This window comes from Dasypus novemcinctus, chromosome 19, assembly GCF_030445035.2.
Source record: "Dasypus novemcinctus isolate mDasNov1 chromosome 19, mDasNov1.1.hap2, whole genome shotgun sequence".
NCBI classification, from domain to species: Eukaryota; Metazoa; Chordata; class Mammalia; order Cingulata; family Dasypodidae; genus Dasypus; species Dasypus novemcinctus.
This window is the reverse complement of record NC_080691.1, coordinates 39,363,694-39,391,599: the sequence shown is the minus strand read 5'-3', so window position 1 is coordinate 39,391,599 and position 27,906 is coordinate 39,363,694. Positions and strand designations below refer to the sequence as shown.

The 27,906-nt window shown below is 50.6% G+C and overlaps 1 protein-coding gene across 3 annotated transcripts; it reads right to left on the bottom strand.

Annotated features, from left to right (window-relative positions):
- Positions 1 to 23,981: 23,981 nt before the first annotated feature.
- On the bottom strand, positions 23,982 to 27,214 carry MTFP1 (mitochondrial fission process 1). Of its 3 annotated transcripts, XR_009181880.2 has the most exons (5): positions 27,014 to 27,214; positions 26,127 to 26,254; positions 25,618 to 25,850; positions 24,730 to 24,806; positions 23,982 to 24,573 (listed from the first exon to the last, which is right to left on the bottom strand). XR_009181880.2 is itself a non-coding variant. In XM_058281660.2 (4 exons), exons 1-4 carry the CDS (start codon positions 27,078 to 27,080, stop codon positions 24,504 to 24,506), a joined length of 498 nt encoding a protein of 165 aa, XP_058137643.1. In that variant the 5' UTR covers positions 27,081 to 27,214; the 3' UTR covers positions 23,982 to 24,503. The 3 variants fall into 3 exon arrangements, 2 of the variants coding, with proteins under 2 accessions (XP_058137643.1, XP_058137644.1); XM_058281660.2 differs by lacking the exon at positions 24,730 to 24,806; XM_058281661.2 differs by lacking the exon at positions 24,730 to 24,806 and having other exon boundaries at positions 24,435 to 24,573; positions 25,574 to 25,850.
- Between the last annotated feature and the right edge of the window lie 692 nt (positions 27,215 to 27,906).

The window sequence follows — 27,906 nt, the reverse complement described above, 5'->3', positions numbered from 1 at the left end:
AAGGAAGCTTCAGTACTTGGTCATATTTTCCATTTTAAAATTTAAAAACCCACAGGCACCAAATAAGCTGCCAAAAATGGTCTGTTCAAGATATTTTCTTGCAATGGAATATAACTAAGAAAGTTTTACACATCTAGAAGGTAAGAGGAAAAATGGTTTCAACCCTGAGTGTAGTAGACAGGAATCATTTAAGGATTCATGTATAGATAATTTGGGAAAGAACATTCAGTGGCACACTGTTCAAAAACTACAATGTCTGTCCCCAGAGGGACAAAGTCTACAGGACCAGGTTCCCCCACCCAGAGTCCCACCTACAGAGAACTCTGTAGTCCTTGCAGGTTCTCTGTGGGATGTGTGGTCATTGCCAACCCCTCTGCAAGATTCTCAGGCCAGGCCTGACCCCAGATTTGATCCCTCACAGGGGAAACTTCAGACCCTGAAGTGTGACCTCTCCATGAGCCACGAGCCAAAGCCAGGGCTGTGGTTTTCAAGTCCTACCTCGGGTTCCCTCATCCCCATGGTCTAACCCCATGGGGTTTGAGTTGCCTCATATAATATAGGACACCCAGTTAAGTTCTTTTAAAATTTATCATATGGGAAACGGACTTTGGCCCAGTGGTTAGGGCGTCCGTCTACCACATGGGAGGTCCGTGGTTCAAGCCCCGGGCCTCCTTGACCCGTGTGGAGCTGGCCCATGCGCAGTGCTGATGCGCGCAAGGAGTGCCCTGCCACACAGAGGTGTCCCCCGCGTAGGGGAGCCCCACGCGCAAGGAGTGCACCCATAAGGAGAGCCGCCCAGCGCAAAGGAGGGAGCAGCCTGCCGAGGAATGGTGCCGCCCAAACTTCCCGTGCCGCTGACGACAACAGAAGCGGACAAAGAAACAAGACGCAGCAACAAGACACGGAAAACAGACAACTGGGGGAGGGGAGGGGAATTAAATAAATAAAAATAAATCTTTAAAAAAAATAAATAAATAAAATAAAATAAAATTTAGCATAAGTATGTCCCATGCAATATTTGGGATATGCTTACACTAAACATCTATTCGTTGCTTATCTGAAATTTGAGTTTAATTGGGTATCCTGTATTTTTGTGAAATCAGGCAACCCTATCAGGGGACCCAGTATCCCAACCCCAGCCTGACTCCAACTTGGCCCAAGATATCCTTGGGAGGGGAAACAGAGCCCACAGATCTCCAGTGGGGCCTGGGGCATCCCCAGAGCACACTTACCTCATCCTCCTCCACATCATCGTTGAGCAGGAAGGCCTCCACGCTGAACTGCAATGTCTCATTATCCTGCCGGTACCAAGGGCCAGATGTGGGGCCTACTGAGAGGCACCTGCAGGAACAGCCAAGGGGACCACTGGTTAGGAGATGGGTGGGAGCAGGCTCTCTGGGAGGCCAGGAGAGTGTCACACTATGGCACCTCCTTACTCCTCTAGCATCTCCCCCTGGATAGAGTTTTGGGGGCCAACATGCTTAGCCTGAGCAGATGCCAGCAGTTGCAAAGGCAGCTTTGAGTGACAAGACTGAGGCCACAGCCCTGTCCTCTGCCAAGCCACTCTCACAACCGAGGTGGACAGGTTCAGATGCAGCTCAGACTGAGCAGCAGGCCAGACCTAAAAAAGAAAAAAAGGCTTGGTCACCTATGACCAACTTTCTAGCCACGGATTTTTTAATATCTTCATGAGTAAGCAAGGCAGAACTCTATGCATGATGCCACCAATGGCTCAGGCCAGCAAGACCCCAGGGTAGGGCTGGGTTTCAAGTTGTCCGCAGACCCCACCCCCCGCCCCCCACCTCCCTCCCCAGGCAGCCCCACTGACCCCCAGCTGAAGACAAGGGTGTATATCCTCTGGGAACGGTTCAGTAACTGGCTGTGGGCGCCCACACACTTGTCCACGTAGAGCTTCATGGCCCCTTTTGACGGTGACCGGATGTGAGCCTGTAGGGTCAGCCACGAGCCTTCCACATAGGAAGATGGCGAGGCATCTAAGGTTCAAAGAGGAAGGGTGCTTCCAGCAGTGGTCGTGGCTCTCCTCCAACAAGAACAGTCGATTATGTGTAGTGGTGATGTTCTGGACAGTCACTGCAAGTCCTGAACTAGTCAACACTGAACCGTTTGGTTTGCAGGATTAGGTTCCTGCAAGCCTCTGGGCACATTTGGGCAAGTGATCAATATATAGCCTTGTTTTACATGTGTAACATATAATAACATTATTTAATATATATTGTTGACTCATTAACATTGAACTCACAGCACGCTAACCAAATCCTGAACAAAGCTTCTCTAACACCCATATTCTCTCCATAAGGCGCAGCCCAGGCTTCTTGTATTTAGGAACACTGGGCGGCACCTCTGTGCTGCTTGTGGGGGCCATTTTAACTGGGGAAATCAACAGGAAGCACAAAAATGCCGAACTTGTTTACAGTTTGAGAGCTGAAAAAAGGAGGCAGAGCGTTGCCTGGTTCAAGCTCAAGCAGCAACTTGTATGCCAGGTAACTCAAGCCTTTCATGTTCTGCATGTCTTCAGACTGTGAAACCACTGACTATTGACCTTGGTTGCAAACAAAGCTTACGAGTAAGCAAATTCGTGAATACGGAATCCATGAATAACGAGGATCAGCTATACATACTGCATGCCAGGTAGGTGACGGCCACAGTTCCATTTAATCCTCAATGGTCCTTGAGGGGTTTGCTACACCCATTTTACAGATGGGAGAGGACGGAGGCACTGAGAGGTGTCAAATGGGCACAGACAGGTGCCACCATGAGTGGGAAACTGAGGCCAGTTTGCCTCCTTGGCAGGAAGCAGGGGATAGCACGGGCGCCTCGTGCTGCCCTCCTCCTTCTCTGGCAATCCTTGGGGGTGGGCAGGGGTCGCATTTCTTCTTCTCTGCACACACACATATTCCAGTCCAGGACTCACCACGCAGCACTTGGAGGACCACCGTCAGGGGCTGTGTGGTGGCGGGTGACGGTGCTTCTAAGGAGCATCTTGGAGGGCCAGGCGGGGCCCCTGGCCGGCCGGCCGCAGGGGAGCTGTTCGCCTCCTGCCAGAGGGGCAGCTCGGAGTGGGGGGCTGCAGGCAGGAGAGACGGCAGGTCAGGGGCGTCTTTTACCATTGGGCTCCTAAACCCCTTGCCATGCTGCCTCTAAGAGGGATGATCTCGGGCCACAGGGCCTGGGGCAGACCAAGGAAAGGAAAAGGGAAGGAATTCTGGTTTTCAAAAGGAGTCGGATTTAAGGCGTTCCTTCATTCGCTGTTTGCTAAGCACCTTCGGCATGCCTGCATTAGAGGCCAGGGGTGCAGGGTGGGAGTGGACCCCTTCACCCCAGAGTTCAGACTGCCTGGGAGGGACGGAATCACCAGCAGAGAGACTGCGCTGGACCCCGGGAGTGACAAGCCAGAAAGGGTCCCCAGAGGCGGTGGGAAGGTAGGGGAAGGGAGAACGACGACCCAGGGGCCTCGTGTCCTCGGCCCTTAAGAGGGCATGAGCAGGGGACCCCAGGAGTGGGCAGCCTTGGGAGGTGGGGCCGAGAGCTGAAGGGCACCCCCTAGAGTGACTCACAGGCCATCAGAAGGGATGTGCGCTCCTCCTCGGGGCCCCAGGGTGCCAAGGCCAGCTCCTGCTGCTGCCCAGGCTGGACGGGGTGGGACGAGTTAGCCTGCAGGGGGCTCACCAGGTACACGGCTGCCAGGGGGAAGAAGCTCAGCTCAGGGGCGGGGAGGGCAGGAGGAGAACCCCCACCCGGCCACCCCAACACCCAAGGAGCCCACATGCCCAGGCCTTACCAAGCAGCTCGGCTGAAACAACGAGCAGAAACCTCCCGGGGGCGGCCATAGTGAGCAGGTGAGCCCTTACCTGCCCCCTGAGAGCCTCTTCCTTAAATTGGCCTCAAGGAGACCAGGAAGCAACGAGCCTCACCTGCAGCCTCCAGGTGAGCCTGGCGCAGGGGGAGCTGGGCCCAGGTCAGATGCGGCCACAACGCCCCACCTGCCACGCCCCTCCCCTTCCTACGGTGTCTCCAGATTTTAGCAAAGACTCCAAAGCGCCCTTCGCTCCCGTCGGGTTTAGTACAGGCCGTGAGAGTGGGCGCTGCCCGGCGGCATTCTTTCTCTCCCTCGGCAGCCCTCGTGGCAGCTCCCGCTTAGCGACACTTAGCCCGTGCCTGGCGCACGGCGAGGGCTCCGTCCACGTCCACCATCGGGGTCGTTGGCTACACTGTCCAAGCGGAGGCATGAGCACAGTGATGAAAGCCGCCTCACGGCAGGATGGTCCCGACCGGGCGAAGGAGCGGAGAAGGAATCGTGGAGCTGGACCTTAAAGGCTAGGGGAGGGCTCAAGAGAGGGAAATGAGGCTGGGGGCGGGGCACTCCTGGCAGACGGCATGGCCTGCGCCGAGGCACCCCGGGGGCTGGATGTGCAGGCCACATGCAGAGAACCGCAAGTAGTGGGGGAGGCAAGAAGATGGGTCCAGGCATGTCTCATGTGAGAGATGAGCCTGCCAAGTCTGGAGGCTCTGCATACCGGCTGGAGCCTGAGGGCCATAGGGAGCCACGGAAGGTATCAGAATGAAGGAGGGACGCAGTCACCAGCATGATCAAACCAAAATGCCCCTTTATACACTAGGCACTTGAGGACAAAATGTCCCTTTATGCACTGGGCACTCAAGGAGCTCCTAAGTTTACTTTGTATAAATAAGACCACGATGATCACCCTCAGATATCTGTCTTTGAACAGTTATCCAATTTACGTCCTCAGAATAAATTCTTAGGAGTGGAATCACTGGACCACATGGTTGGTATATTTTATATTTGGGTTGATCATCAGATGGAACAATTCGATCATCTGCCCTTCAAGTGGATACCATTTGCTAAAGTAATAATGACTGGTATTTGTGGATCTCTATGAGCTCTGCCCTGGCCCGGTGCTTTTTGAGCAATTTCTCCTGTAATCATCCCGGAAGTTTCAGGAAGTCATCACTGAGAATAATCTTTATTTTACAGCGAGGAAACTAAGACTCAGAGAGGTTATGTAGCTAGCCCAAGCTAACACAGCCTGTGTGTAGAGGGCCACGGGCTGGAAGGCTTTAGGCATGGAAGCAGTCCAGGACCCTGATTCTACCCCAGCCTCCTGCTCACCCTCAGGGTCTCTGTGAGCTCCAGCCAGGTAACCCAGCTCTCAGAACCTGGGTGCCTCTTTAAGAAACAGGGACCTAGTAATACCTGTCTTGCAACATGGTTGCAAAGATTAAAGGTAACTCTTAGCTGAAGACCCGGCACTGGCACAACCCTCAAGACCTTGTGAGCATGTTGGAGACGTGCTGCCCCCTTGTGGGGGTGCTGAGCTTTGCATGGAGCTGGCTACTCCCAGCACCCAACTTCCAGCATGCTCCAGGGCAAAAGCCATAAGGCCTTAGGGTGGAAAAAGACTTCTTTTTTACCACATCCCAGCAGAGGTGGGCTCCACTCTCATGTGGGGGAGTGCCTAGGGAGGGAGGGAATAGCAATTTCCCATCACACCCAGCATCTGCTACCTTCTGTCTTGTTGCTCTCTCAGCACCTGTTTTCCACCCATCAAATGACTGATAGTTACCCAGGAAAGAGGCGGGCTGGAGAGAGGGCTCCTTCATCTATTTGATCGTTGTATCTACTCATTGTTTCTGCTCGTTGTGCTCCTTTAGGAGGCATTGGGAATGAACCCTGAACTTCCCATGTGGGAGGCGGTGCCCAACTCCTTGAACCACCTCCTCTGCCTTATATATTTTTTAAAAGTATGAGTTTTAGGGAAGCGGATTTGGACCAACGGATAGGGCATCCACCTACCACATGGGAGGTCCACGGTTCAAACCAAGGATCTCCTGACCCATGTGATGACCTAGCCCATGCACGGTGCTGATGTGCACAAGGAGCGCCGTGCCATGCAGGGGTGTCCCCCGCATAGGGGAGCCCCATGCGCAAGGAGGGCGCCCCGTAAGGAGAGCCACCCAGCATGAAAAAAGTGCAGCCTGCCCAGGAATGGTGCCGCACACACGGAGAGCTGACGCAGCAAGATGACGCAACAAAAAGAAACAGATCCCAGGTGCTGCTGACAAGAATGCAAGCGGACACAGAAGAACACACAGCGAATGGACACAGAGAGCAGACAACGGGGGTGGGGGGGAAGGGGAGAAAAATAAATCTTTTAAAAAAGGTATGAGTTTTGGGAAGCAGATTCGGCTCAACTGATAGAGTGTCCGTCCACCATATAGGAGGTCCAGGGTTCAAACCCAGGGCCTCCTGACCCATGTGGTGAGCTGGCCCATGTGCAGTGCTGACGCGTGCAAGGAATGCCGTGCCACACAGGGATGTCCCCTGTGTAGGGAAGCCCCACGTGCAAGGAGTGTGCCCCACAAAGAGAGCTGTCTCGCATGGAAAAAGCGCAGCCTGCCCAGGAGGGGCACCGTACACATGGAGAGCTGACTCAGCAAGATGATGCAACAGAAACACAGATTCCTGGTGCTGCTGACAAGAAAGCAAACAGACACAGAAAAACACACAGCAAATGGACACAGAGAGCAGACAATGGGGGGGAGTAAGGAGAGGAAGGGGAGAGAAATAAATAAATCTTTTTAAAATATAAAAGTTTTTTTTTTTAATCTGAAATACAAATTTAACTGGGTATCCTATCTCTTTATTTGCTAATCTGGCAACACTACCCCAGAGGACTCACGGTAGAGGCTGGGGCTGGGTTGCCTGGGAGGGGGAAAACTACCCACTCTGTGCCAGGGGCTTCTCATTCCAGCCCTCGCAAGCCAGTGGGGCGGGTCTCTGTCAGTACCCACACACACACACTCCATTCTCGGACGAGACCGCCGAAGCTCCCGCTCACTCGAAGTGAGTGCCCAGAGCAAATGTCAGTCCCCCAGGCAAGAGCTGGGGCTACAGCCTCCAGGACAGACACAGGCCGCCCTCAAGAGGCTCCACTAGGGAAAGAGGGAGACATCTCCGGGCCTTTACCACGGTGACGCAGGCAGCATTCCCCCCGAGAGCGGCAGAGGCAGGCGGCGGCCTGAGCCCAGCCTGCCCTAGGCAGGCCACAGGCTTGGAGGGAAGCACGTGCTGCCACCCCACTCCCCACTGTCCCCAGATGGCAGGCACGGGTCCAGCCCAAAACTCGTGGGGCATCAGCTCACAGGAGGCCCAACACGGCCTCTGCTCGGGGGGCCTGGTTTCCCCAGCCCTGCCTCAGGAAAACCACAAAAGCTGGGGCCGTTGGCAAATATCTCTTTACTGGAAAAGCCCGGGCGGGTGTGGGCAGCTCCAGGGCCTGCAGCCGGAGGCGCTCCCAGGCTCCCGACCCTGCTCCAGAGGCAGCGGGTGGAGACACAGAGGCCACGCCCAGGGCACACACCGCTGCCACCTCTGTGAGCAGGGTCCCTGCCCCCCGGCATCAGCAAGCTGGGGAGGCTTCCTGGCACGAAAGGAAGAGGCTGGTTAGGGCCTAGGGAGGCAGGAAGCACGCCAGCAGGGACAGGGAGGCAGCTGGGAAACAGCCTTGGGGGAGCAGTGGAACTGTGGGTCTACGCGGGAGCAGCAGTCCAGGGGTACTGGGCTCCTCCCGTGCCTCGATGGCCTCAATTTCCTCATCTCCAAAATGGGACTGATTACATCAGCTGCATAGGTAGGATGATAGGGAGGATGAAACAAGATCAGGCGCAGAAAAAATTGGAAGCCCTGGCCTGTTCCTGGGTGGGCGGGCAACGAAGGGGAGCGTTTATGAACAAGCTGGAGTGGAGGCGGTTGACCTTCTTCAGGATAAGGAACTCAGAGGGTTCCATGGCGGCCAAGCTCACGGCCAGCCTGCCTGAGGCCTCCGGTGGTGCCCTGGCAGGGCTGGAGGGGGGTAGACGAGGAGGCTCGGGGTCAGAGTGGAGGGGATCCCAAGGGGGGCCTGGCTCTGGGAGGAGGCCTCCCTCCCTCACCTCTGGCCCCCCTGGAGTCAGAAGCCGGACTCAAGTTGGAGGACAAGGCAGCCTCTTCTTCACCTGGTGGGAAGTCTCCTCCAGAGCCTGGTCAGAGGCTGGAAGACAAACACACCCTGCCCGAGGCAGTTTTAAGTCACCACCCACATCACAAGCACACATCTACCCTAGTATTTGCTCACTGATGTTGAAAGGTAAGAGGGAAAGAGAACAAGGGAAGCTATTTGTTCCAAGGAGAAAAAGAATAAAGTGTTGTTTATACTATGGTGTGAATGACTACAAGACCCTCTCTCTTCTCTAACAGTCTCAGAAGGGTCCATGTCAGGGGCGGTAAGAGCAGAGATGAGGGGGTCTCCAAGTACCTGTATGATAAAATTAGTCGAGAAATTCAAAAGTGGCAAACCAATCTAATGCTCTTATTTTACACATGGGGAAATGGAGACCTGGAAACAGAAGGGATTTGCCCAAGATCACACATAGTAGGCAGCTTTCCAGGCAGGGTCCAGGGACTGGATCCCTGGCTGATCAATGGGTTACCTCCAGGGGGTCTGTGTGGCTCAGGAGGCCAGTGTCAGTTCCAGTAACAAGGCGGTATACCTTCCGCAGCCATCTACTCAAGACAGTGATGGCTGCTGGGGCCAGCTGCCTCCCCTGCCCCAGAGCCCACCACCCCCAAACTGGGGGGCTCCTACCTGCCAGGGCCCTTCAATGGGCTGACAGGGGGGCTGGGCAGATCCCCCCACACCAATCACACATACTGCTCAAGGAGGCATCGTCCAGAAGTTTCCACCTATAAGAAAGATAGGGATGGAGCAGAGGGTCTGTTTAAATCAGCGCACCAGACACTGAGCGCCCCACAGGCCAGGCACGCATTCTCCAGGAAAAGAAACAGGCTCCGAAGGGTTCCCCGACTTGCCCACGAGGTCAGAGCCGCCAACGAGAGCTGGAGCTGGGATTCGAATCTGGGTCTAGGTTAGAGCCCAAAATCTGCATTCCCAACATACTCCCACTGCCCACGCTGGGTCGAGGCTGGTCTGACCGGCCGTGGGGAACTACGCAGGGCGACCAAGCTTTTTGGAAAGTTAATCTGAGCAAACCCAGCCGACCAAGTAAGTGAATGAGGTCACGGGCATCCAATGCCCATTGCAGGCATTTGATGGACCTTCGGTGAAAGCAACTCACCTGTTTGTGTTCCCATGGAAGGAACAGGCTTCCTTGGCAGCGCCAGGCAGAACCTTTGAGTCTGGCAGTGGGACATAAACCTATGGGGACAGAGACCCCGGGCTGAGGAATCTTGGGGAGGTGATGGTGGGAGTGGGCTGCAGACCCTGGAGTCACCTGCCTCCATTCACGTCGTCAGGACTGGCAGTAGAGCCAAAGGCCTGGAAGGAGGGCTCCAGTTTCTCAGGGACCTCTCAGGGCAGGAAGTGGGGACGAGCACCCTTGCCATCCCCCAGGCACCTGGAAGGCCCAGGTTGGGGGTTAACGCAGTTCAGAGGACAACCCTGCTAGGACACCATCACACAGCATCATTTGTTGAGAATTCTACAAATTCTCAAATGGGGCTAAGCATTGCCCCATTCAATCTACACAACATGCCCTGAAGATCCCGGCGCTATGCCCATTTCACAGAGTGGCAATCAGAGGCAACTGAGGTGAGAGAGCTGGAAAAGGCTCCTGGTCCCCATGCCTGGAGAGGGTCACCCCAAAACCCCAGAGGGCACCATCTGAGCGTCTGTCCCTTCCAGCCCTGGAGAGGGTCCCAGCCCTCCCAGCGATGCCACCCACTGGATAGTGCCCATCCTCCCCCAGGTCCAGGGCCCACGATGCCTGGCAAGGCTGCTGCTGCGCTCAAGGGCCACTTCAGATCCCGGCCGGAGCGGGTCACACACTCGTCCACACACAGCTGTGAAGGCTGATGGGAGCTGCTCACCACAGAAAATACCACGTGCAGCTCAGAGCCCAGGAAAAGTGCTGCCGTTGTGGGGTCTGGAGCTGCCAGCATGGCCCCATCCTGGGCTGGAATGAAAACAGAAAGCTCAGCGACGCTGAGGGGCTTTCCCAGGGCAACACAGCAAGGGAAAGCAGGCAAAACTGGGACAAGGCCACCTGCAGCCCAGTGCCCTGCCCACCCGGCCCCCTGCCTCAGAACTGGAGGCACAGGAACCCCTGAGCCTGGGGCCCTCCTCCTCGAGGCACTTAGCCCAGGGATCCCCCCACCACCACGTGTGGGAAGGGACGAACCAGGACAAAGCCTCACACCGAAGTCCAGACGTCCAACCCCAGCCAGCGAGCCAGTGACCAAGGAGGCTGGGGCTTCCGGGCTGGCAGAGAAACAAGAAGGGCTTACTGCAAGTCTGGCATTTCGGGGGACACAGAAAACAAACCCCGAAGGCTCCGAACAAGCCCCCAGGACATCCCAAGCCGGAGAAGAGAACAGAAGAGGAAAACCTGACCATTGCAAATTCAGATGATGAGCCTGCCCCGGCCTGAAGGGCTCCCACACCCGGGGCCAGTGCCACCTGCCCGCTGGCTGGAGGGGCAGCCCCCGTCCAGCCAGCCCTCCTGCGGAACCTCCGGGGCTGCAGGGCTGGAGACGGGCTAAGGCGCTGGGCGGTGCTCAGGATTGGCAAATGGGTGGCTGTTCCAGAGTCTAGGTAGGGGGACGTAGACAAGGCCGGCAAAGAATTCCACCATCTTCCCTGAGATCTGGGGGTGCATAGTGGCTCTTTAAGAGGGTGGAAGAGGCCACGCCAGGGGCATCCCCTGTTTGTGGCCTACTTTGTGCCCTTGAAGTCACTTGCCCTCTCTGGGCCTCAGTTTCCCACTTGCCCAAGGTCCTTTTCAGCCCAAAAGCCTGGTCTTTGGAGAATGATGTGCTAAACCTCCATCCAGTGGGACCTTCTCTTCTGTGAACCTCAGTTTCTTCATCTGGAAAATGGGGATGATGGTTCTACCTCCCTCAAAGGGTGACTGAAGATGCAAAGAACAAACACAAGCAAAGGGCATGTGGCAAATGCATGATAAGGATGATAAGTGGGGAGCCAAGGCATGGGAAAAAGCCTAAAAAAGATCTTCTAGGGCTTAGGACACCAGGCAAAGGCTGGACACCACCCAAAGAAGAAAGGGACCAAGGAGCGAAATCAGGATGACAGAACTGTGAATTGAAACTGATATGGGCTATGGGTGGGGGCTGTGCGTCTCTTCATGAACAACCTGGGCTGTGTGTGTCGAACAATAAGCACTGCAGCCCCACCTTTCGTAACCATGCCAACCGCTCCAGTCCCAGGAAGCCAACTAAGCGATACAGGCTCTACAGACTTTGACTGTTCAGGGAGGATGCAAACTAAATACGTTAATTCAAGCTTAGCTGGAATGTGGGAAATATATGTTAACTCAAGCTTATCTAGCACTCAAACAAAGCACCATTTAACTCTTCACTTCTACATCCTCCGTATAAAAGAAACCCAAAAACCTTATTTGGGGCTCCGGGTTTTCAACAAGAGTTCCCGAGCCGGGCTGGTTGTTAATAAATTTTCCTTCCCAAAATTTTTACCGAGTCCTGGCCTTTCATATGCAATCATTGAATTTCTCTGCTTCCACAACATTTCTGGGGATGCATCCAGGATCGCCATGAAGGCCAGAGATGGGGGCACTTCACTGCCCCTTTTGAATATCTCTGAGGAAGCTGGGAGGGCTCAGGTGAACCCCAAATCTGGGCACCCCTGGAACTCCTTTCAGCCCAAAAAAAGGATGTGGGCTTTCCCAGAGTCCTCCCGGGAACAATCGGACAAAACAGAAGGTCTAAAAAAAATTCTGGGAACAAAAAAACTCCAAACACCAAAAAAGGTAAGACTCCCCCGGGGGGGCATAATGTCAGGAAAACCTACCTTTAAACGTTAAATGGGAGCCTGATCACCCAAGAAGACCCCAGTACCTCCAGAATACCTCCTGGAGAAGAAGCTGTCTTCTCCAGGTCTGAAAGGAAAGAGGAAAAAAGCCTGATGTTCAGGTTAGCTAACTGCAGGTTGGCATCTGGTTCCACCTTCACTAAGATAGTGAAGTTTTGATTACAGTGGAAAAGGACGTTACTGGGGTTAAGTCCTAATGCATTCTGAAAAATTGGTCTGGATTTGGAAAATCTTCGTTACAGAAAAATGGATTGGTTTTTGTAATAAAAGCTTGGTCTGGATATAAGTTAAACAGTGAAAAGGTTTAGCCAGAAATCAGTCTTTGTTTTGGTGCTGGACGGCAAATGAGCTTGCTTTGTAAACAGCAAGGGTAAGCAAAAAGTCCTGCTCAGAGTTTGGTGTTGGAAGTTCCCTCTTCCTAAGGTTGCAATAGTTGCTCAGGGGCAGCCATGCCAGAGTGATAAGAATTATGAGTCAGATTGATGGACTTTGTGCTTCTATCTGTGTTTATTCAATGCAGGTGTGAGTTTTCATGCCTGCAGACAGTAATGTTAAATTGTGTGATTGTGTGAAATGGTGAACTTTGGTTAAGCTGGAGCCCTCCCTTGCCAATGGCAAAGGAGTGGAATGATTATAGTTTATAAAATAGACCCACAGAGTTGAACATGCGTGCATGCTCTCAGAAATTCTCCACATCCATGTCTGCGCCTCGCACCCAGGTTTATTAAATCTGGCCCAGCAGGATGGCTGGGGCATAGAACAATAGCTTAAATCATTACCCTGCCAAGACAGAGGTCCCCAGGAAAGCACGAGCCCTGGGAATTCCTTCGGCTGTTTTGGCAGCCTGGGGCTTGCCCGCCATTGCCTTCTCCCACCTCCTCCCCTGGGGGATGTGTGGCAATGGCAGAGAGCTGAGGGCTTACCCCTCAGGTGGGTCCACACCTTTGTAAACCTCATTCCTGTCTAACCACACCCAGCTACCTGAGAAGGAAAAAAAAAAAGGAAAATAGTGCAAGGCAGAGCCAAAATGAATGCAATGGAAGGGCCTTCCCAGGGCGGTCAGCAGGTCTGTGTTAAAATGTTTTGAAATGTTTTAAAAACTGTAAAACTGGTAAAGTGCCTTTATCTAAAAAAAAACTATTGCCTCAGAAACCCTGTTAGCTGAAACAATGAATCTCTGATCACTTAATAGCCTTTTAATGGCTGGTTTAACTGGGAAACTGTCAGACAATAAAGTCATAAAAAACTGCAGAGGAAAAAACAGTTCGACTTTGCAACTTCATGACAAATTTAGTCAGCCTGTCTCCCAGTGCCCTGGAAATGCAAAGGAATAAAAAGTTCACCTGTTACAAGTTGGATAACAGTAAAAGGTAACCTGAAAATGAATCTTTAAATGCCAATACTGTCTTGCTGGTAAGTTTAATGCATAACTCATGAGTAAAATTTATTTAGTTATTGAAAAAGGTGGAAAAACTGCACAGAATTGTTACTAATAAAATTATTTTAATTGCATAATTAATAAATAAAGATACAATTTTATTAATTTATTAATTTTAAGTAAATGCTTTCTAGAAACTATGAGTTTAAATCATTGTATAAATACATTTATATATATAAAAACTGATAACTGAAATTATTACAGCAAATTAAATGTAGCCTAAATTTCAGCTATTGTAGTAGTAATCTTAAACTAATTTACCTCTGTTTATGGCTACTCCAAGTTTATCTAGTGCTTACTATAATAATAATAATTATAACTTAAACTTAAAGTTATTTTATAACTAATTTCACCCCTAGACTTCAACTATTGTAATGGTATCTATAAACTGAATTTGCCTTTGCTTACAGTTACTGCAGGTCTGGCCCACCCCTTGCCTCTACTTATGGTTCTAAAGCAAAGAAAAAATGCACCATAGCATTAGAAACATTTTGGTTATAAGCCATTAATTAAAAGGAGCCACAAAGGGGGGAAAGCGAGAACCCCTAATCTGGAAAAGCCAGCAAAAGAAAGCCCTCAGAAAAATCTTTCATCTGTTGTTTCACAGTTAAACTTGTTTTATAAAAAAAAGGAAGGAAAGTTTTAAGTAACTAAGTTGTGTTTCCACGTGGGGCTATTCATAACATGGCCTGTGCATAAATTCAAACTTATTATATATCCAAGTATGTCTAGTTCCCTGAAAAGCTAATTGAGAAGTATAAACTCTATAGGCTTTGGATATTCAGGGAGGATGCAAGCCAAATGTGTTAATTAAAGCTTACCTGAAATGTGGGGTTCATGTTAAAAGCTTACCTGGAATGTGGGGGATATGTGTTAATTCAAGCTTACCTGGAGGATATAACCGATATGATACTCAGATGAAACACTTGAAGAAACTAACAAAAAGTCCTTTTGCATATAAGCACCGTTTGACTCCCCACTCCTACATCCTCTGTATAAAAGGGAACCAAAAATCCTATTTGGGGTTGGTTTTTATTAGGACAAGAGTTCGCCAAGTCCAGCCAGTCATAATAAATCTTACTTCTCAGAATTCTCATGTCCTGGCCTTCAATACCACGTACACCCGCCTTCTCTCTGCTACAACATTCATGTCTGCCTATTTGCTCAAATTGTTAAAATTAAATATGCAATTATACAGGTGATGAATGTTCCTAAAACCCAAATTAAACTAAGTGGTATGAAACTCATGTAAAAATCTGAATAAAAAACTATTGGGAAAGCTATTAAAAAATCCTTATTAAATTATAATTGGAACAAATTAAGTGATTGCTTTATATTCCAAAGACTAGAAGTCAGTATGCTCTTAAAATTATTCAGTTTTAAAATTTTAACAAAAACAAAAGGTTTTAAGCTCCCGTAAAGAAAAAAACAACATTCTTTGTTTAAACAATAACAATTTCAACTTATTTAGCTTAAGTGTTATCTTTTTGGTTTATACAATACCAGGTTAATAGGTTAACATTATATGTATTGAATCTTTAAAATGATAGAAGCTGTAAGTTCATGTTTAATAAAGCTAAGTTAAATGTAGGGCTGCCTGCTCTTAAATGCATAAAGTAAATTCCATTGGTTGTTAATTGTAATCTAAAGTAAATTTACCAGTCTGTGGTTGTGGTCAATTATAAAGAGTTTGTAAAAGCATCTTCCAAACTGAAGCATTTAAATGGCTCATTCTAAAAGGCCACTATTAATTAAAAATCTAAATTGGTATTAATGAAAAAAAATAACTTCATAACAATAAAACCTGTCTAATGGTCACCTCAATGTGAATATTCAAATGGTGGAATCACCTCGATTCCATTGGGAATCTTCAGTTTTCATTTTAAAAATAGGAAAAAGTTATTTTCCCCTCTATCGCTAAAGTAAAATACTTGCTAATTAACATCTTCATAATAAAAGTGTAGAAATAAAAAGCGAAGTACTAAAAAGTTAAGTTCATATGATATGTAACACATTGCATTGGAAATGTTTAAAAGGCATATAAAAATCAAGAGATAAACTTCAACATTGTCAAAATCTCTTGGGCATTCAAACCAGGTGTCCAGTACATGCAGAATACTTCTCCATGTGAGTTATTGGTTAGGTTGGTCACTGACCCCTAAAACTATAAAAGTATCTACGACATCTCTGGTCGTGCTCCTGTAGTGGATGGAAACTAATTTGCAGTTTCGAACTCCTGCAGCAGCCAGCAGTGGCTAAGTACAGCCAAATGTACAATAAATATTGTCTCCAAACTGGCACTGTTTCATAGTGCCAGAGAGCACTATGCACCAGGCCAGTAAAATCTACTCCCTAGTTTCTCTCTAGGGTCAACGGTGCTGCAGCTTCTGTGAAGAACATACGAAGCGGAGCAGTAAATACCAGAATACTGTAAGTAGAACTTGAATACAATTGGCACTATAGCGTGCTCCCATGGAAAAATAACCTGTATGGTATTTCAAACCTGAAGCTTGACGCTATTAATTACAGCTCAAAAAACTTATATATTAAGTAATACATTAAGTACTGTACCTTTATCCTCTTCTAGATATATGCCTGATGATATAGTGTTATCTTTTCTATTCTAAATCATGTGCAAAAGTACATTGAACGTGTTAAAAATCCTGGTAAGCTTCATTTTCTAAGTAGTTAATAAACATGTCTATAAGATAAAAAATAGCCATCTTGCCTGAGAGCAGTGAGGCCAACAGCCCTTTTAATCTAAAAAGCCACCAAACTAACTTGAGGGCAACCTCTCCAAGTCTTCACCCCATACCAGGTAAAGGATGTGCTTAAAGTCAGAGGCTACCAGTGCTTACAGGTAGCTGGTTAATTAAATACCAGACTCAATTACTAGAAACCCCTGAAGTGCAAATAAGAGTGTGTCAAACTCCTAACCCAGCCACATAACGACTGGTAGAGAGCCCAAAGTCAAATCCTGAGGGACCCCTTCTCCACTCCTGCCTCGAAACTCTTAACCAAACCTAGTCAAGCAGGCCAAATTTAAAAAGAATGAGCCTCTTATAAACCCAGATGTTAAATGGTTTACAGATGAAAACAGTTTTATTTAAAATTTTTAAAAAAACAAGCCATGCAGTGGTTTCTCAATTTGCAACCATAGAGGCCAAAGCTCTTCCCCCTTGTAGCAGTTTGATATGGTTATGAATTCCAAAAATAGATATTGGACTATATTTGTAATCTGATCTGTACCTGGGCATGACTGAGTTATGATTAGGGCATTGAGTCCCCACCCCTTGGTGGGTGGAGACTCACAAATGAAAGGCATGGTGAAGAAGAGAGATGAGGGTTTCTGATGTTGATTAAAAAATGTTGGAGCTGAAGACTTAAGCTGGAGCCCTAGGGAGAGAGAGTCTTTTGACTGATAGTCTACAGCTGACCTTGTGGAGTAACAAAGGAGCTGAGCCTAGAGGAACCCAGGAAGTCTGAACCCTCACAGACGTTGGCAGTCATCTTGCTCCAACACGTGAAAATAGACTTTGGTGAGGGAAGTAATTTACGCTTTATGACCAGGTATCTGTAAGCTTCTACCCCAAATAAATACCCTTTATAAAAACCAACCCGTTTCTGGTATTTTGCATCAGCACTCTTGGCTGACTAATACACCCCTGGAACTTCAGCCCAAAAAGCAGAGCTAATTGTCCTTACCCAAAATTTAAAACTAGCAGCTGGAAAATGGGCTAATATTTACACAGACTCTAAGTATGCTTTCCTTGTCCTTCATGCTCACTCTGCTGTGTGGTCAAAACGAGGCTTGCTTACTAACAGTGGGTCACCTATTAAGCATAAACAAGAAATCCTAGATTTAGTAAAAGCCATACTGTTACCTCAAAAATTAACAATTATGGGCGGTGGACTTGGCCCAGTGGTTACGGCGTCCGCCTACCACATGGGAGGTCCGCGGTTCAAACCCCGGGCCTCCTTAACCCGTATGGAGCTGGCCCATGCGCGGTGCTGAAGCGCACAAGGAGTGCCATGCCACACAGGGGTGTCCCCCGCGTAGGGGAGCCCCACGCGCGAGAAGTGCACCCCGTAAGGAGAGCCGCCCAGTGTGAAAGAAAGTACAGCCTGCCAAAGAATGGCACCGCCCACACGGAGAGCTGACACAACAAGATGATGCAACAAAAAGAAACACAGATTCCCATGCTGCTGACAACAACAGAAGCGGACAAAGAAGATGCAGCAAATAGACACAGAGAACAGACAATCGGGGTGGGGGGAAAGGGGAGAGAAATAAATAAATAAATAAATCTTAAAAAAAAAAATTAACAATAATGCATTGTCCAGGGCATCAGAAAACAAACACTGCTATAGCAAAGGGAAATGCTTGAGCTGATGCAGCTGCTAAAGCAGCAGCACAAGCGCAGGCCTCCCTCCTACACCTTATTCCAACACCTGTACAGTAGTTAAAGTTCCATAGTATACCCAGGATAAACAAACCAGGGCAGCTAGCCTGGATTTCGCCCTGGAGACTGATAGGTGGCTTGCTAAGGATACTCAGGTCTACCTGCCAGGAGCGGTGCAATGTAAAATCCTTCATAGACTTCACCAAGCCACTCATCTGGGGAAAAATACCCTGGCCAGCTTGACCAAATAGATTTTCAGGGAACAAAGCCTGGTAAAAACAGTTGGGAAATTTTTCAGGAGTTATTCAGTTAAAGCCAAAATGTAAAAAACTTTACTCTGTAGGTCTAATCACTCCCACAGCTATTAAAGTTAAAGGAATTTCCAACTTGGTGCACTAATCCTGAATGAAACCAGCTGCCCAAGAAAGTGCCAGTTCACCAGAAGCACCTGATGAAGCACATGAATACCAGTCATTGGACAGCCTAGAAAGCATCTTCAAAAACAAAGCTAAGGGAAGCGGACTTGGCCCAGTGGTTAGGGCATCCACCTACCACATGGGGGGTCTGTAGTTCAAACCCCGGGCTTCCTTGACCTGTGTGAAGCTGGCCCATGCACAGTGCTGATGCCCGCAAGGAGTGCCGTGCCACGCAGCGGTGGCCCCCACGTAAGGGAGCCCCACGTGCAAGGAGTGCGCCCCGTAAGGAGAGCTACCCAGCGCGAAAGAAAGTGCAGCCTGCCCAAGAATGGCCCAACAAAAAGAAACATAGATTCCCAGTGTCTCTGATGAGGATAGAAGCGGTCACAGAAGAACACACAGTGAATGGACACAGAGAGCAGACAACTGGGGGGGCGGGGAGGGGAGAGAAATAAATAAAAAATAAATCTTTAAAAAATAAATAAATAAATAAATAAATAAATAAAACAAAGCTAAGTACCTAATACCATTATCTACTACAATTTCTCTCTGGGGGTTAACCAAAAACATAAAATAACTTTAAAAAACTATATGTGTGTATATACATATATATATATACATATATATATATATACTGTTCCCCACCAACTTTAAAAAGGTGCCATCTTTGCAAGCACCTAACCTTTTCTACCTCTGTAATCCAGTGTCCTCTTAAAAAACCATGTATTCCCAAAATTCTAATTAAGTTTGTTTCTCTCAGAATAAGCATCTTGTTAACTGTGTGAAAACCTTATCCATATTCATACAGAATGCCAGATCCATCTTCCTTCAGTCAAAATAAAATAACAAAGTTTTTTCACCTTGTCAGGTAGGAACTATAGCACATGGCCAGCAGGCAGTAGCTACAGAAAACAGATCATCTCCCTTAAGCACCCCTTTAAGATTAAAGGTGTAAACTCTCAAAAGGGAAGATAAAAATTAATAAATGGATCTGAAGCCTGGCAAAAAAAATCCACATAAGCACCAGTAACCGCCAGTATGGCTGCTGGGCTGGCCCCACCCCCAGGATTCTGCTGTCCAGGACAAGGAGTTCTTCTGGAAACAGGAAAAAGCCCCAGATGTTACCCAGGGGCTTTGTCTTTGGGCCCTCACTGGAAAATTGATGAGTGGGGTAATCAATCAAAACAATAAACAGCCACTCACCTTGTAACTCCAACAACAGTAATGCCAAAGCTTAGCAAGTCAAGCCGGCATAAAGGGGGGAATGACATGGGCTATGGTGGGGGCTGTGCGTCTCTTCATGAATAACTGGGCTGTGTGGGTCAAACAGTGAAAAACTGCAGCCCCACCTTTCGTAATCATGCCAACCACTCCAGTCCCAGAAAGCTAATTAAGAGATATAAGCTCTATAGACTTTGACTGTTCAGGGAGGATGCAAACTAAATATGTTAACTGAAGCTTACCTGGAATGTGGGAAAGCTGTGTTAACTCAAGCAAAGCACTATTTAACTCTTCACTCCTACATCCTCTATATAAAAAGAACCCAAAAATCTTATTCAGGGCTCGGGATTTTCAACAAAAGTTCCCAAGCCCAGCTGGTCATTAATAAATTTTCCTTCCCAAAATTATTACTGAGTCCCTCCTTCCACACACAATCATTGAATCTCTCTGCTTCTACAATAAAACTAGCGGCTGCTGCTGCCGGCACCCTCCCCTACACTAAAGACACTTTAGAATTCTCAGGCCTCTGAGCCTGCAGCTACAGACAAAGGGGGCTCTGGGGACCCACCTGGAAAGGGGAGAGAGAGGGACACAGCCTAAGGCTAACTCAGTTTCTGACACACAAATTTGGTCTGTTGTGTCCCACCAGTCCTTCCAGACTGGGTAGGGCTGCGCCATTGTTTGCCTTGGAGCCAGCAAGAGGCTAAAAACATACAACCCTCCCAATCTCCTCTTCTAGTAACAGGGACTGATTGTTGAGGACTCAGAGGGGAGTGGGAATATTTCCGACCTGGGAAAAGGGAGGAGGCCACCAGACAAGACTGGAGAACTGTCACTGAGAAAGTTTGAATTACAAGGCTCTTAGCCTCCAGGTAGGAAGCTCTATCACATTGATTTGGTCTGTGTTGCAACAAATACACTCCGACCAGGCATTGAACTGAGAGCTGACAAAGCACGCCATCTGATGGCAGACCAAGGAAGTGCATGCAAGAAAATTAAAAATAAGTAGGAGAGGCTTTTCAGGCCTCTATAGCCTCCCCGCCAAGGCCCTAGGAAGTGACTCTACACCAATTACTGGGTCCAGTGCCCAGTTTTGAGCAACCAGCAGGGACAAGCCTAACAATCGAGGTCGAGCCAAGAATCAAAGAGCAGTGGTAACACACAGCCTCCTTCCACTAAATCCTTACAAAAGAGAAAGAAATTGAGCATCTGGGTAAATTACATTCTAAACAGATGCCTAGATATCAGCAAAAAGTTATGAGCCATACTAAGAAAACAGAAGACATGACCCAGGAAAAGGAATACATAAAGGCCCCAGAAGAGATGCAGAATTTGAGAGAACTAATCAGTGAGATGCCCACAAATTTCCAAAATCAAATTAATGAGTTGAAAGACAATATGGTCATAGAGATAAATGACATGAAGAAGACATTGAGTGAGGGAAGTGGATGTGGCTCAACTGATAGAGCATCTGCCTATGATGTAGGAGGTCCAGGGTTCAAATCCAGGGCCTCCTGGCCCATGTGGTGAGCTGACCCACACGCAGTGCTGCTGTGCACAAGGAGTGCCGTGCAAGGGTGTCCCCCACATAGGGGAGCCCCACGCACAAGGAGTGCACCCCAAAAGGAGAGCTGCCCTGTGCAAAAAAAGCATAGCCTGCCCCGGAGTGGTGCCACACACATGGAGAGCTGATGCAGCAAGATGATGCAACAAAAAGAAACACAGATTCCTGGTGCCGCCAAGAATGCAAGTGGACACAGAAGAATACACAGCAAATGGACACAAGAGAGCAGATAATGGAGGGGAGCCTGGGGAAGGGAGATAAATAAATAAACAAATAAATAAAGTTAATTAGAAAAAAAAAAGAAGATATTGAATGAGCACAAAGAAGAATTTGAAATCCTGAACAGAAAAGTAACAGAGCTCATGGTAGTGGAAAAGCACAATAGGTGAGATAAAAAACACACTAGAGGCATACACCAGCAGACTCTAAATAATAGAAGAAACAATAAGTGATACTGAAGACAGAATAGCTAAAATTGAAGAGAGAAAAGAAAGGAAAAAATTGAGCAGGGGCTCAGAGAGTTGAATGACAACACAAAACACAACAACATACATGTCATGGGAATTCCAGAAGGAGAAGAGAAGGGAAAAGGGGTAGAAAGAGTATTTGAGGAAATTATAGCAGAAAATTTCCCAACTCTTATGAAAGAAATGAACTTACATGTCCAAGAAGCTCACTGCACTCCAGTCAGAATAAATCCAAATAGACCTACTCCAAGACACATACTACTCAGAATGTCAAATGTCAAAGATAAAAGAGAAAATTCTCAGAGCAGGAAGGGAGAAAGAAACCATCATGTACAAGGAATGTCCAGTAAGACTTAGCACAGATTTCTCTTCAGAAACCATGGAGACAAGAAGACAGTGGTGATACAATTTTTTTTAAAGATTTATTTATTTATTCCTCCCCCTGCTCCCAATTGTCTGCTCTCTGTGTCCATTTGCTGTGTGTTCCTCTGTGTCTGCTTGTATTCTCAATGGGCAGCTCCAGAAAGCAATCCTGGGCCCTTCCTGAGTGGGAGAGAGGCAATTAGTGTCTTGCACCACCTCAAATCCCTGATCTGCTGCATCTCTTATTATCTCTTCTCTGTGTCTCTTTTTGTTGTGTCATCTTGCTGCGCCAGCTCTCTGAGTGGGCCAGCACTCCTTTGCAGGGCAGAACTCTGCGCAGGCCAGCACTCTGCATCGGCCCGCTCACCACACGGGCCAGCTTGCCTTTACCAGGAGACCCAGGCATTGAAGCCTGGACCTCCTATATGGTAAACAGGAGGCTAATTGCTTGAACCACATCTGCTTCCCTGGTAATACAATTTGGATATTGAAAGAGAAAAACTGCCAGTCGAGAATTCTTTATCCAGCAAAATTGTCCTTCGGATATGAAGGTGAGCATAAAATATTCACAAACAAACAGAAATTAAGGGAGTTTGCAAGAAAGAATCCACCTTTACAGGAAATATTAATGGAAGCCTTAGAACCTGAAAGAAAAAGATGGAAGAGACAGGCTTGAAGAAAAGTATAGAAGAATAGCAGAAAGTATAACCAAAAGAGTAGAAATCAGACAAAAAAAGTGGGGAGCCTACATCATGGCTTTGGCTACCAAACTATATAGGAACCCAGGCCTCTGCTTCTTTTAGAGAAGAAAACTTCTTTTAGGCTCAGAGAGGCTATGGTTTGCCCGAGGACACACAGCAAGTCAATACGATACCAGCTTTGTGCCTGCCCCTTCCCCACCCAAATTTCCCAGGTACCCCAAGGCTGGTAGCCTTGTCCCTCCAGACTCAACAGTTGGGTGAAGCCACAAGCCTTGAATGGGGCAGCAAAGGCCACATAGCCAGGTATGACGGGAACCAGGGAGGGCAGGCAGGTGCTGCGGCACTAGGGGTGGGCATTGAGCTGGGGCTCCATCCTCACGGCCAGGAAGACGTCTGTCTGATGACATTCCTGCAGGCTGGCATGGGCAGAGAAGAGCCCCAGTGAGGGCACGGCCTCACTCAACGTGCCCCCCACCCCCAGCTCCCATTCAATCCATTGCATTTCCAGAATGGAGCAAGAAGGCGGGTAACCAAGGGCCTGAGGGGCAACATTGGAAGGAACATGGGAGCCAATCCTGAGGATGCTCAGAGCAGGCCAAAAGGAAAAGAATTTCCAACAGAGGAGCAGCATGTAGGGAAGCTCAGAGATACAGGAGGGCTGATCCTGGGGAGGCTGGGGCCAGGCTGAGGCTTAGACTGGAGCCTGAGAGCACAAGAGCTAGAATCTGGCCTGGTCTGCTCCAGCTTTACGGAGGGCCCTCAGTGTGGATGCTGCAGAGGGAGTGAGCCGGGAATTGGTGGAGCCCCGAGGAGACCACCGCACCAGGACGCAGTAGGGGGTGTGGCTGGCCTCCAGCTAGGCTCATGGGGGTAGGAGGGAGGGTCTGGGAGAGCAGTGGACTGGAGAGAGACGTGGGAGTGAGGGAAGAGAGAAAAGGGGCGATGGGGAGAAGGGGATTTAAGGCAGCGGGGAGGGAGCAGCAGGAGACTGGGCGGGGGAGGTGAGGGGGTACTTCAGCTAATGTGGGGGTGAGGTGGGCAGCCTGGGAGGGGCCATCAGACTCACCCTGCAGCTGCAGACACCCCCAGAGCAGGAGCCACGACCCCAGCACCCCCAAAGGACTTCCGGACACTTACGGACCCCATAAGGGGCCGGCCCAGGTGCAGGTGGTCCCGTGGGGTGGGGTCAGCCCTCCTGGCTGCACCTGGGCAGAGGGGCAGGGCCCGGGGCCTGGCCAGGCCTGGTTGGTGGCTTGGGGCCAGGCTGAGTGAGAGGAGCCTCAGCCTGCCTCATACCAGCCCCACCCCCATACCTGACTGTTGTCTGGGGGACCCCCCGCCCCCCAGGCGGGAAGCACAGTGGCGGAATCCCAGGCACCTGCAGGGGGGTGCTGGTGGACTGGGAGGCACCAGCCAGGTCCAGGCCGAGGCCCTGTGAGTGACAGTGGCTGGAGAAGTCGGCCTCCCCAGTCCTGCGCCCCATTCCCACATCCCCACTCACCCCCAACAGAAAAGGAGATTGCAACTCAACTTCTCATGGCTTTATTGGGCCCCGGAGGAGGGCCTGGCCAGGCCTCAGCAGCCCCGGCACCAGCAGAGGCTGCCGGAGGACCCGCCCTCAGGCGTCCCCACCAAGGTGGCCCCACGCTAACGCCCACCCCGCTCCGTCCAGCCACCCTGCCATGGGCGACTCGGCTGAGCAGCTGGGAGTTTTGGGTCTTGGGCTTTGGCCTCTTCCTCTACCAGTTGGGAGGATGTTACTTTTCTGTCATGGAGTCCGTGGACCAATGCCACTTAGTATCTTGGATTCCGTGGACCACTGCCACTTAGTATCACGGATCCATGGAAGCAGACGGGAGTCAGGTCTTGCCTTTGCCTGTGACGTGCTGCAGCCGCTCTTCCTCTAAGCTTTGGTCTCGAAGCTTCTGTCCAGCTCAAACCCCCTTGGGTGCCAGGGCCCAGGACCCCAGGGAGCCAGGCATCCGCATCCCCGGGCAGGGGAAAGAACGTGGCATGGAGCAGGGAGTGGGCCAACGCACAGGGTGGGGTCAGGAGGAGCTGGACTTCACCGACGGGTACAGCTTGCGCAGGCTGGAGTCCAGGAGGAAGTCCACAGACCTGTGGGGAGGTTGAAGGTGGTAAGCAGGTGGCCGAGGGGGTGCCAACGGGAGGACGGGAAGCAGGAGGCCAGAGCTAGGGGAAGGGACAACTGCCTGCAAGCTACAAACGCCGTCCAGGTGGAGAAGGCCTGTCCCCTGCCCCCTCTCCTCTCACCTTGGGCTACCTAAGGAAGCCAGTAACGAATCCTCAGGGTGGCAGCCATTCTCCTCCTCTTTATTCAGTTGGGTAAACTGAGGCACAGAGAGGGTAAAGGACTTGCTCAGGACCTCAGGGTCAGCTCTGTTCCCCCTGAGGAACAACTCCTCCTCCCACTCTATGTTGGTCTGGTTGGGTTGACCCCGTCTCTGGTTCTAAGAGCAGGCACATGACCCAAGCCTGGCCAATCAGAAAAGAGAAACCAGCTCAGGGCTGGGCACCTGGTCCAGGATGGACCAATGACAGCCTTCCTTGGAATTTTTGCTGTCACAATTAAGACGCTTCCCATGGGTCTTGCTGAGCTGGCGGGATGTCAGCTGGGAGCTGCTGGGGGCCCTCCCTGCTACCACGAGGGGTGGATGAGTGAAGCCAACACGGAAAGGGACTGGGTAGGGAGAAGGGCAGCAGGAAGAGGAGACCGAGACTCCTAATGACATTTGGGTGCCTAGATCCAGCCATACCTGAAAGCAGCACAACCCTGGATTCCTCAGTTGATAAGACAATTAGTTCCTATTTTACTTAACCCAGTTTAGTTGAGCTTCTGTCACCAACACACCCCAATCCCTCCCCTCCAGGTGTGCCTCTCCTGCCTTGCCCTGGCGGTTTTGTAACCCTAGACTTTCTTGCTGGGAATGTATTCGTCCTATGTCCCATACCCTCAAGGCAACCCACTTCCTTACTGCCAAAGTACCTGCCAGATCATATGACAAGGGCACAGACTGTCCTTTATCCCCCCAGGGGCCCTGAGTGCCAGCCCCACCTCTGCTGCCACTGTTCCAGGCAAAGTGGGGGAGCCCCACACCTCTCCGAGCTTATCTCCCCCTCCACCGAAGTGGACGATCCCACCTGTCGATGGGATGGACAATGACAGGGATGACCAGCAGCCCCAGGGCGGTGGTGGTCCACTTGCGGACGGCCAGAGGCCAGCGGGTGGCGGTGCCCAGGACGTAGAGGGAGGCGGCACACACGCGGTTGATAGTAAAGCCCGGGATGGCCACAGAGGCCAGAGCCTGCCACACGAAGGTGTCCACCACGGCGATGGTCACTCTGGTGCTGTGGCCTGCCTCGGGGCCTGGTACCTGTGGGGACAGGGAGCACTGACGCCAGGTGGGGTGGGGGCAGGACACTCTGTGGACAAGGGACAGGAGGCTGGACCAGGGAGGGAGAGGGGGCCAGTGCCACACGCAGGAGGAAGGATAGCCGCAACTACCACCTGCAGGGCGGGGGTCTGGACCATGCCACATGCAGAGCTGGGGGCCCGACTACCCTGCAGGACTGCAGAGTGGACTGTACCACGGGCCAGGATGTGGGGCGTGGACTGTCCCCCGGGGTAGGGGTGGGGGGCTAACACTCACCGCTCCCGCCTTCTTGCCCTTGTGGATGGCATCGGCCACCACGTAGGAACTGGACACACCGTAGCTCAGCCACACCACAGCTGCCGGCACCAAGGAACGGAAAGCCTCCCCCACCTCATTGGCGTAGCCTGAGCCGGGGGGGGGGGGGGGGGGGGGGGGGGGGGGGGAGACAGCGTTTCATTGCCAGGCCCCTGGGCTGTCCCACGAGGGCGGATGGGAGTGAGCGCCTTCTAATCTTAGAGACGCGTGACCTTAGGCAAGTGTCTTTACCTCTCTGAGCTTCGGTCTCCTGGCCTGTAAAACGGGGCCAGTGACACCCCCCTCCACCCCAACTTATTGTTGGAAGGGCTGGACAGTCACTATTATCATCACTTATTGGTCAGATGTCCTGGCCTTCCTAGCCTGGGTGCCAGGAGCATCTGCAGGAAGGGGGTACAGCCAGCCAGAGAAACTGATCACTAGCAGCTTTGCGTGCCTTATCTCATTTTACTCTTACAACCACAGTCGAAGAAGGAGGTCCTCATCTTTGCCCCATTTTGCCTCGGTGGAAACTGAGGATCAGACACAGCCAGTGAGTGGCCTGGGGTAGCCTTGGGACCCGCATACCAGCAGCAGCAGCCCTCTCACTCCTCTTCCTAGTGACCCTGGCTTTGTGCCTCCCAGCCCTGGGAGGACTGACCTACAGTCCTGGAGGGCAACTCTGGGCCTACCAGTGCTGTGTAACCTTGGGCAAGTACCTAGTGCTCTCTGAATCCAATATCCGGCTACAGAAGAATGAGAACTAAGACTCTCTTCCAGGCCCAGCATCGATGTCTGGTGACCTCTGCTTCCCCAGGCACGAGGAAGGGAAGTCTCCGCGCCACCGGCGCCCCTGGCCCCGCACTCACCCAGGTACCTCACCCACGTGTCCCGGTAGAGATCGCGCTCGGCGCCCCGTGGCAGCGGCTCGGGCATGGCGCTCCACCGCTGTCCCGGCTCCTGCAACTACGCTGCCGCCGAGCCCTTCCCTGGCGCTTCTAACCTTAAGCGCCGCAGCGGGGCAGGCGGCCGAAGGTCTGGGCTGAAGGACTGAAGGACACGCGCTGTCCCTGCCCGCAGGGAGCGTCTGCAAATAGCCCCTCTCGCTCGGGTTTTTGCTCATTGATCTTTACGTTCTCCCCGGGGCTGAGTCGGAGGCGCGATGTCTCCACCCCTTTCCCAAAACTGCATTTTGGAGCCAAAGAGCGCCACACTTTCTTACTGCGTGACCTCAGGCCGGACTCTGTCTCTACTTTTCTAGGTCTCACTTTATTCATCTGTAAAATGAGAATCAAGACAGAGTCCACTCTCTAGAAATGTTGCAAGGATTAATTATACAACCATCGTGTATTGAGCTTACTACAGACCGGTTCTTGGCTAAGGACTCCAGGTAGATTACATCATCAAACCCTCCCACCAGCCTGGGACCCTCGTTTGACAGATGAGGAAATAGAGGCACAGAGAAGGAGGGTCAATTTCCCAGTGCTGCTGAGGGGGTAAGGACAGGATTTGAATCCAGGTCCTGAGCTCTTAAGGTGAGCTCAATAAATGAGGCTGGGGTGAGCCCGCTGGCCAGGCAGAAGCCGGGGCTCAGAAGTCTCTTCCAAGCACTCTCACTAACCCAAATAGGAATGGTCTGCCCCCAGACCTAACCTCTTAGCGGCAGAACTTTGAATGAATGAACGAATGAATGGGGCAAGGGAGGCAGGATTAGGTATGGACTCCAGGAAAATGAGCGGAACAGAATGAGGGGACCTGGGAG

Excerpts from the sequence above, each read along its gene's own strand:
- MTFP1 (XM_058281660.2), bottom strand. The coding sequence starts at position 27,080 with ATGCCCGAGCCGCTGCCACGGGGCGCCGAGCGCGATCTCTACCGGGAC. Across the intron at positions 25,851-26,126 it reads AGGGCAAGAAGGCGGGAGCG|GTACCAGGCCCCGAGGCAGG; the intron begins GTGAGTGTTAGC and ends CTGTCCCCACAG. Across the intron at positions 24,574-25,617 it reads ATTGTCCATCCCATCGACAG|GTCTGTGGACTTCCTCCTGG; the intron begins GTGGGATCGTCC and ends ACCTCCCCACAG.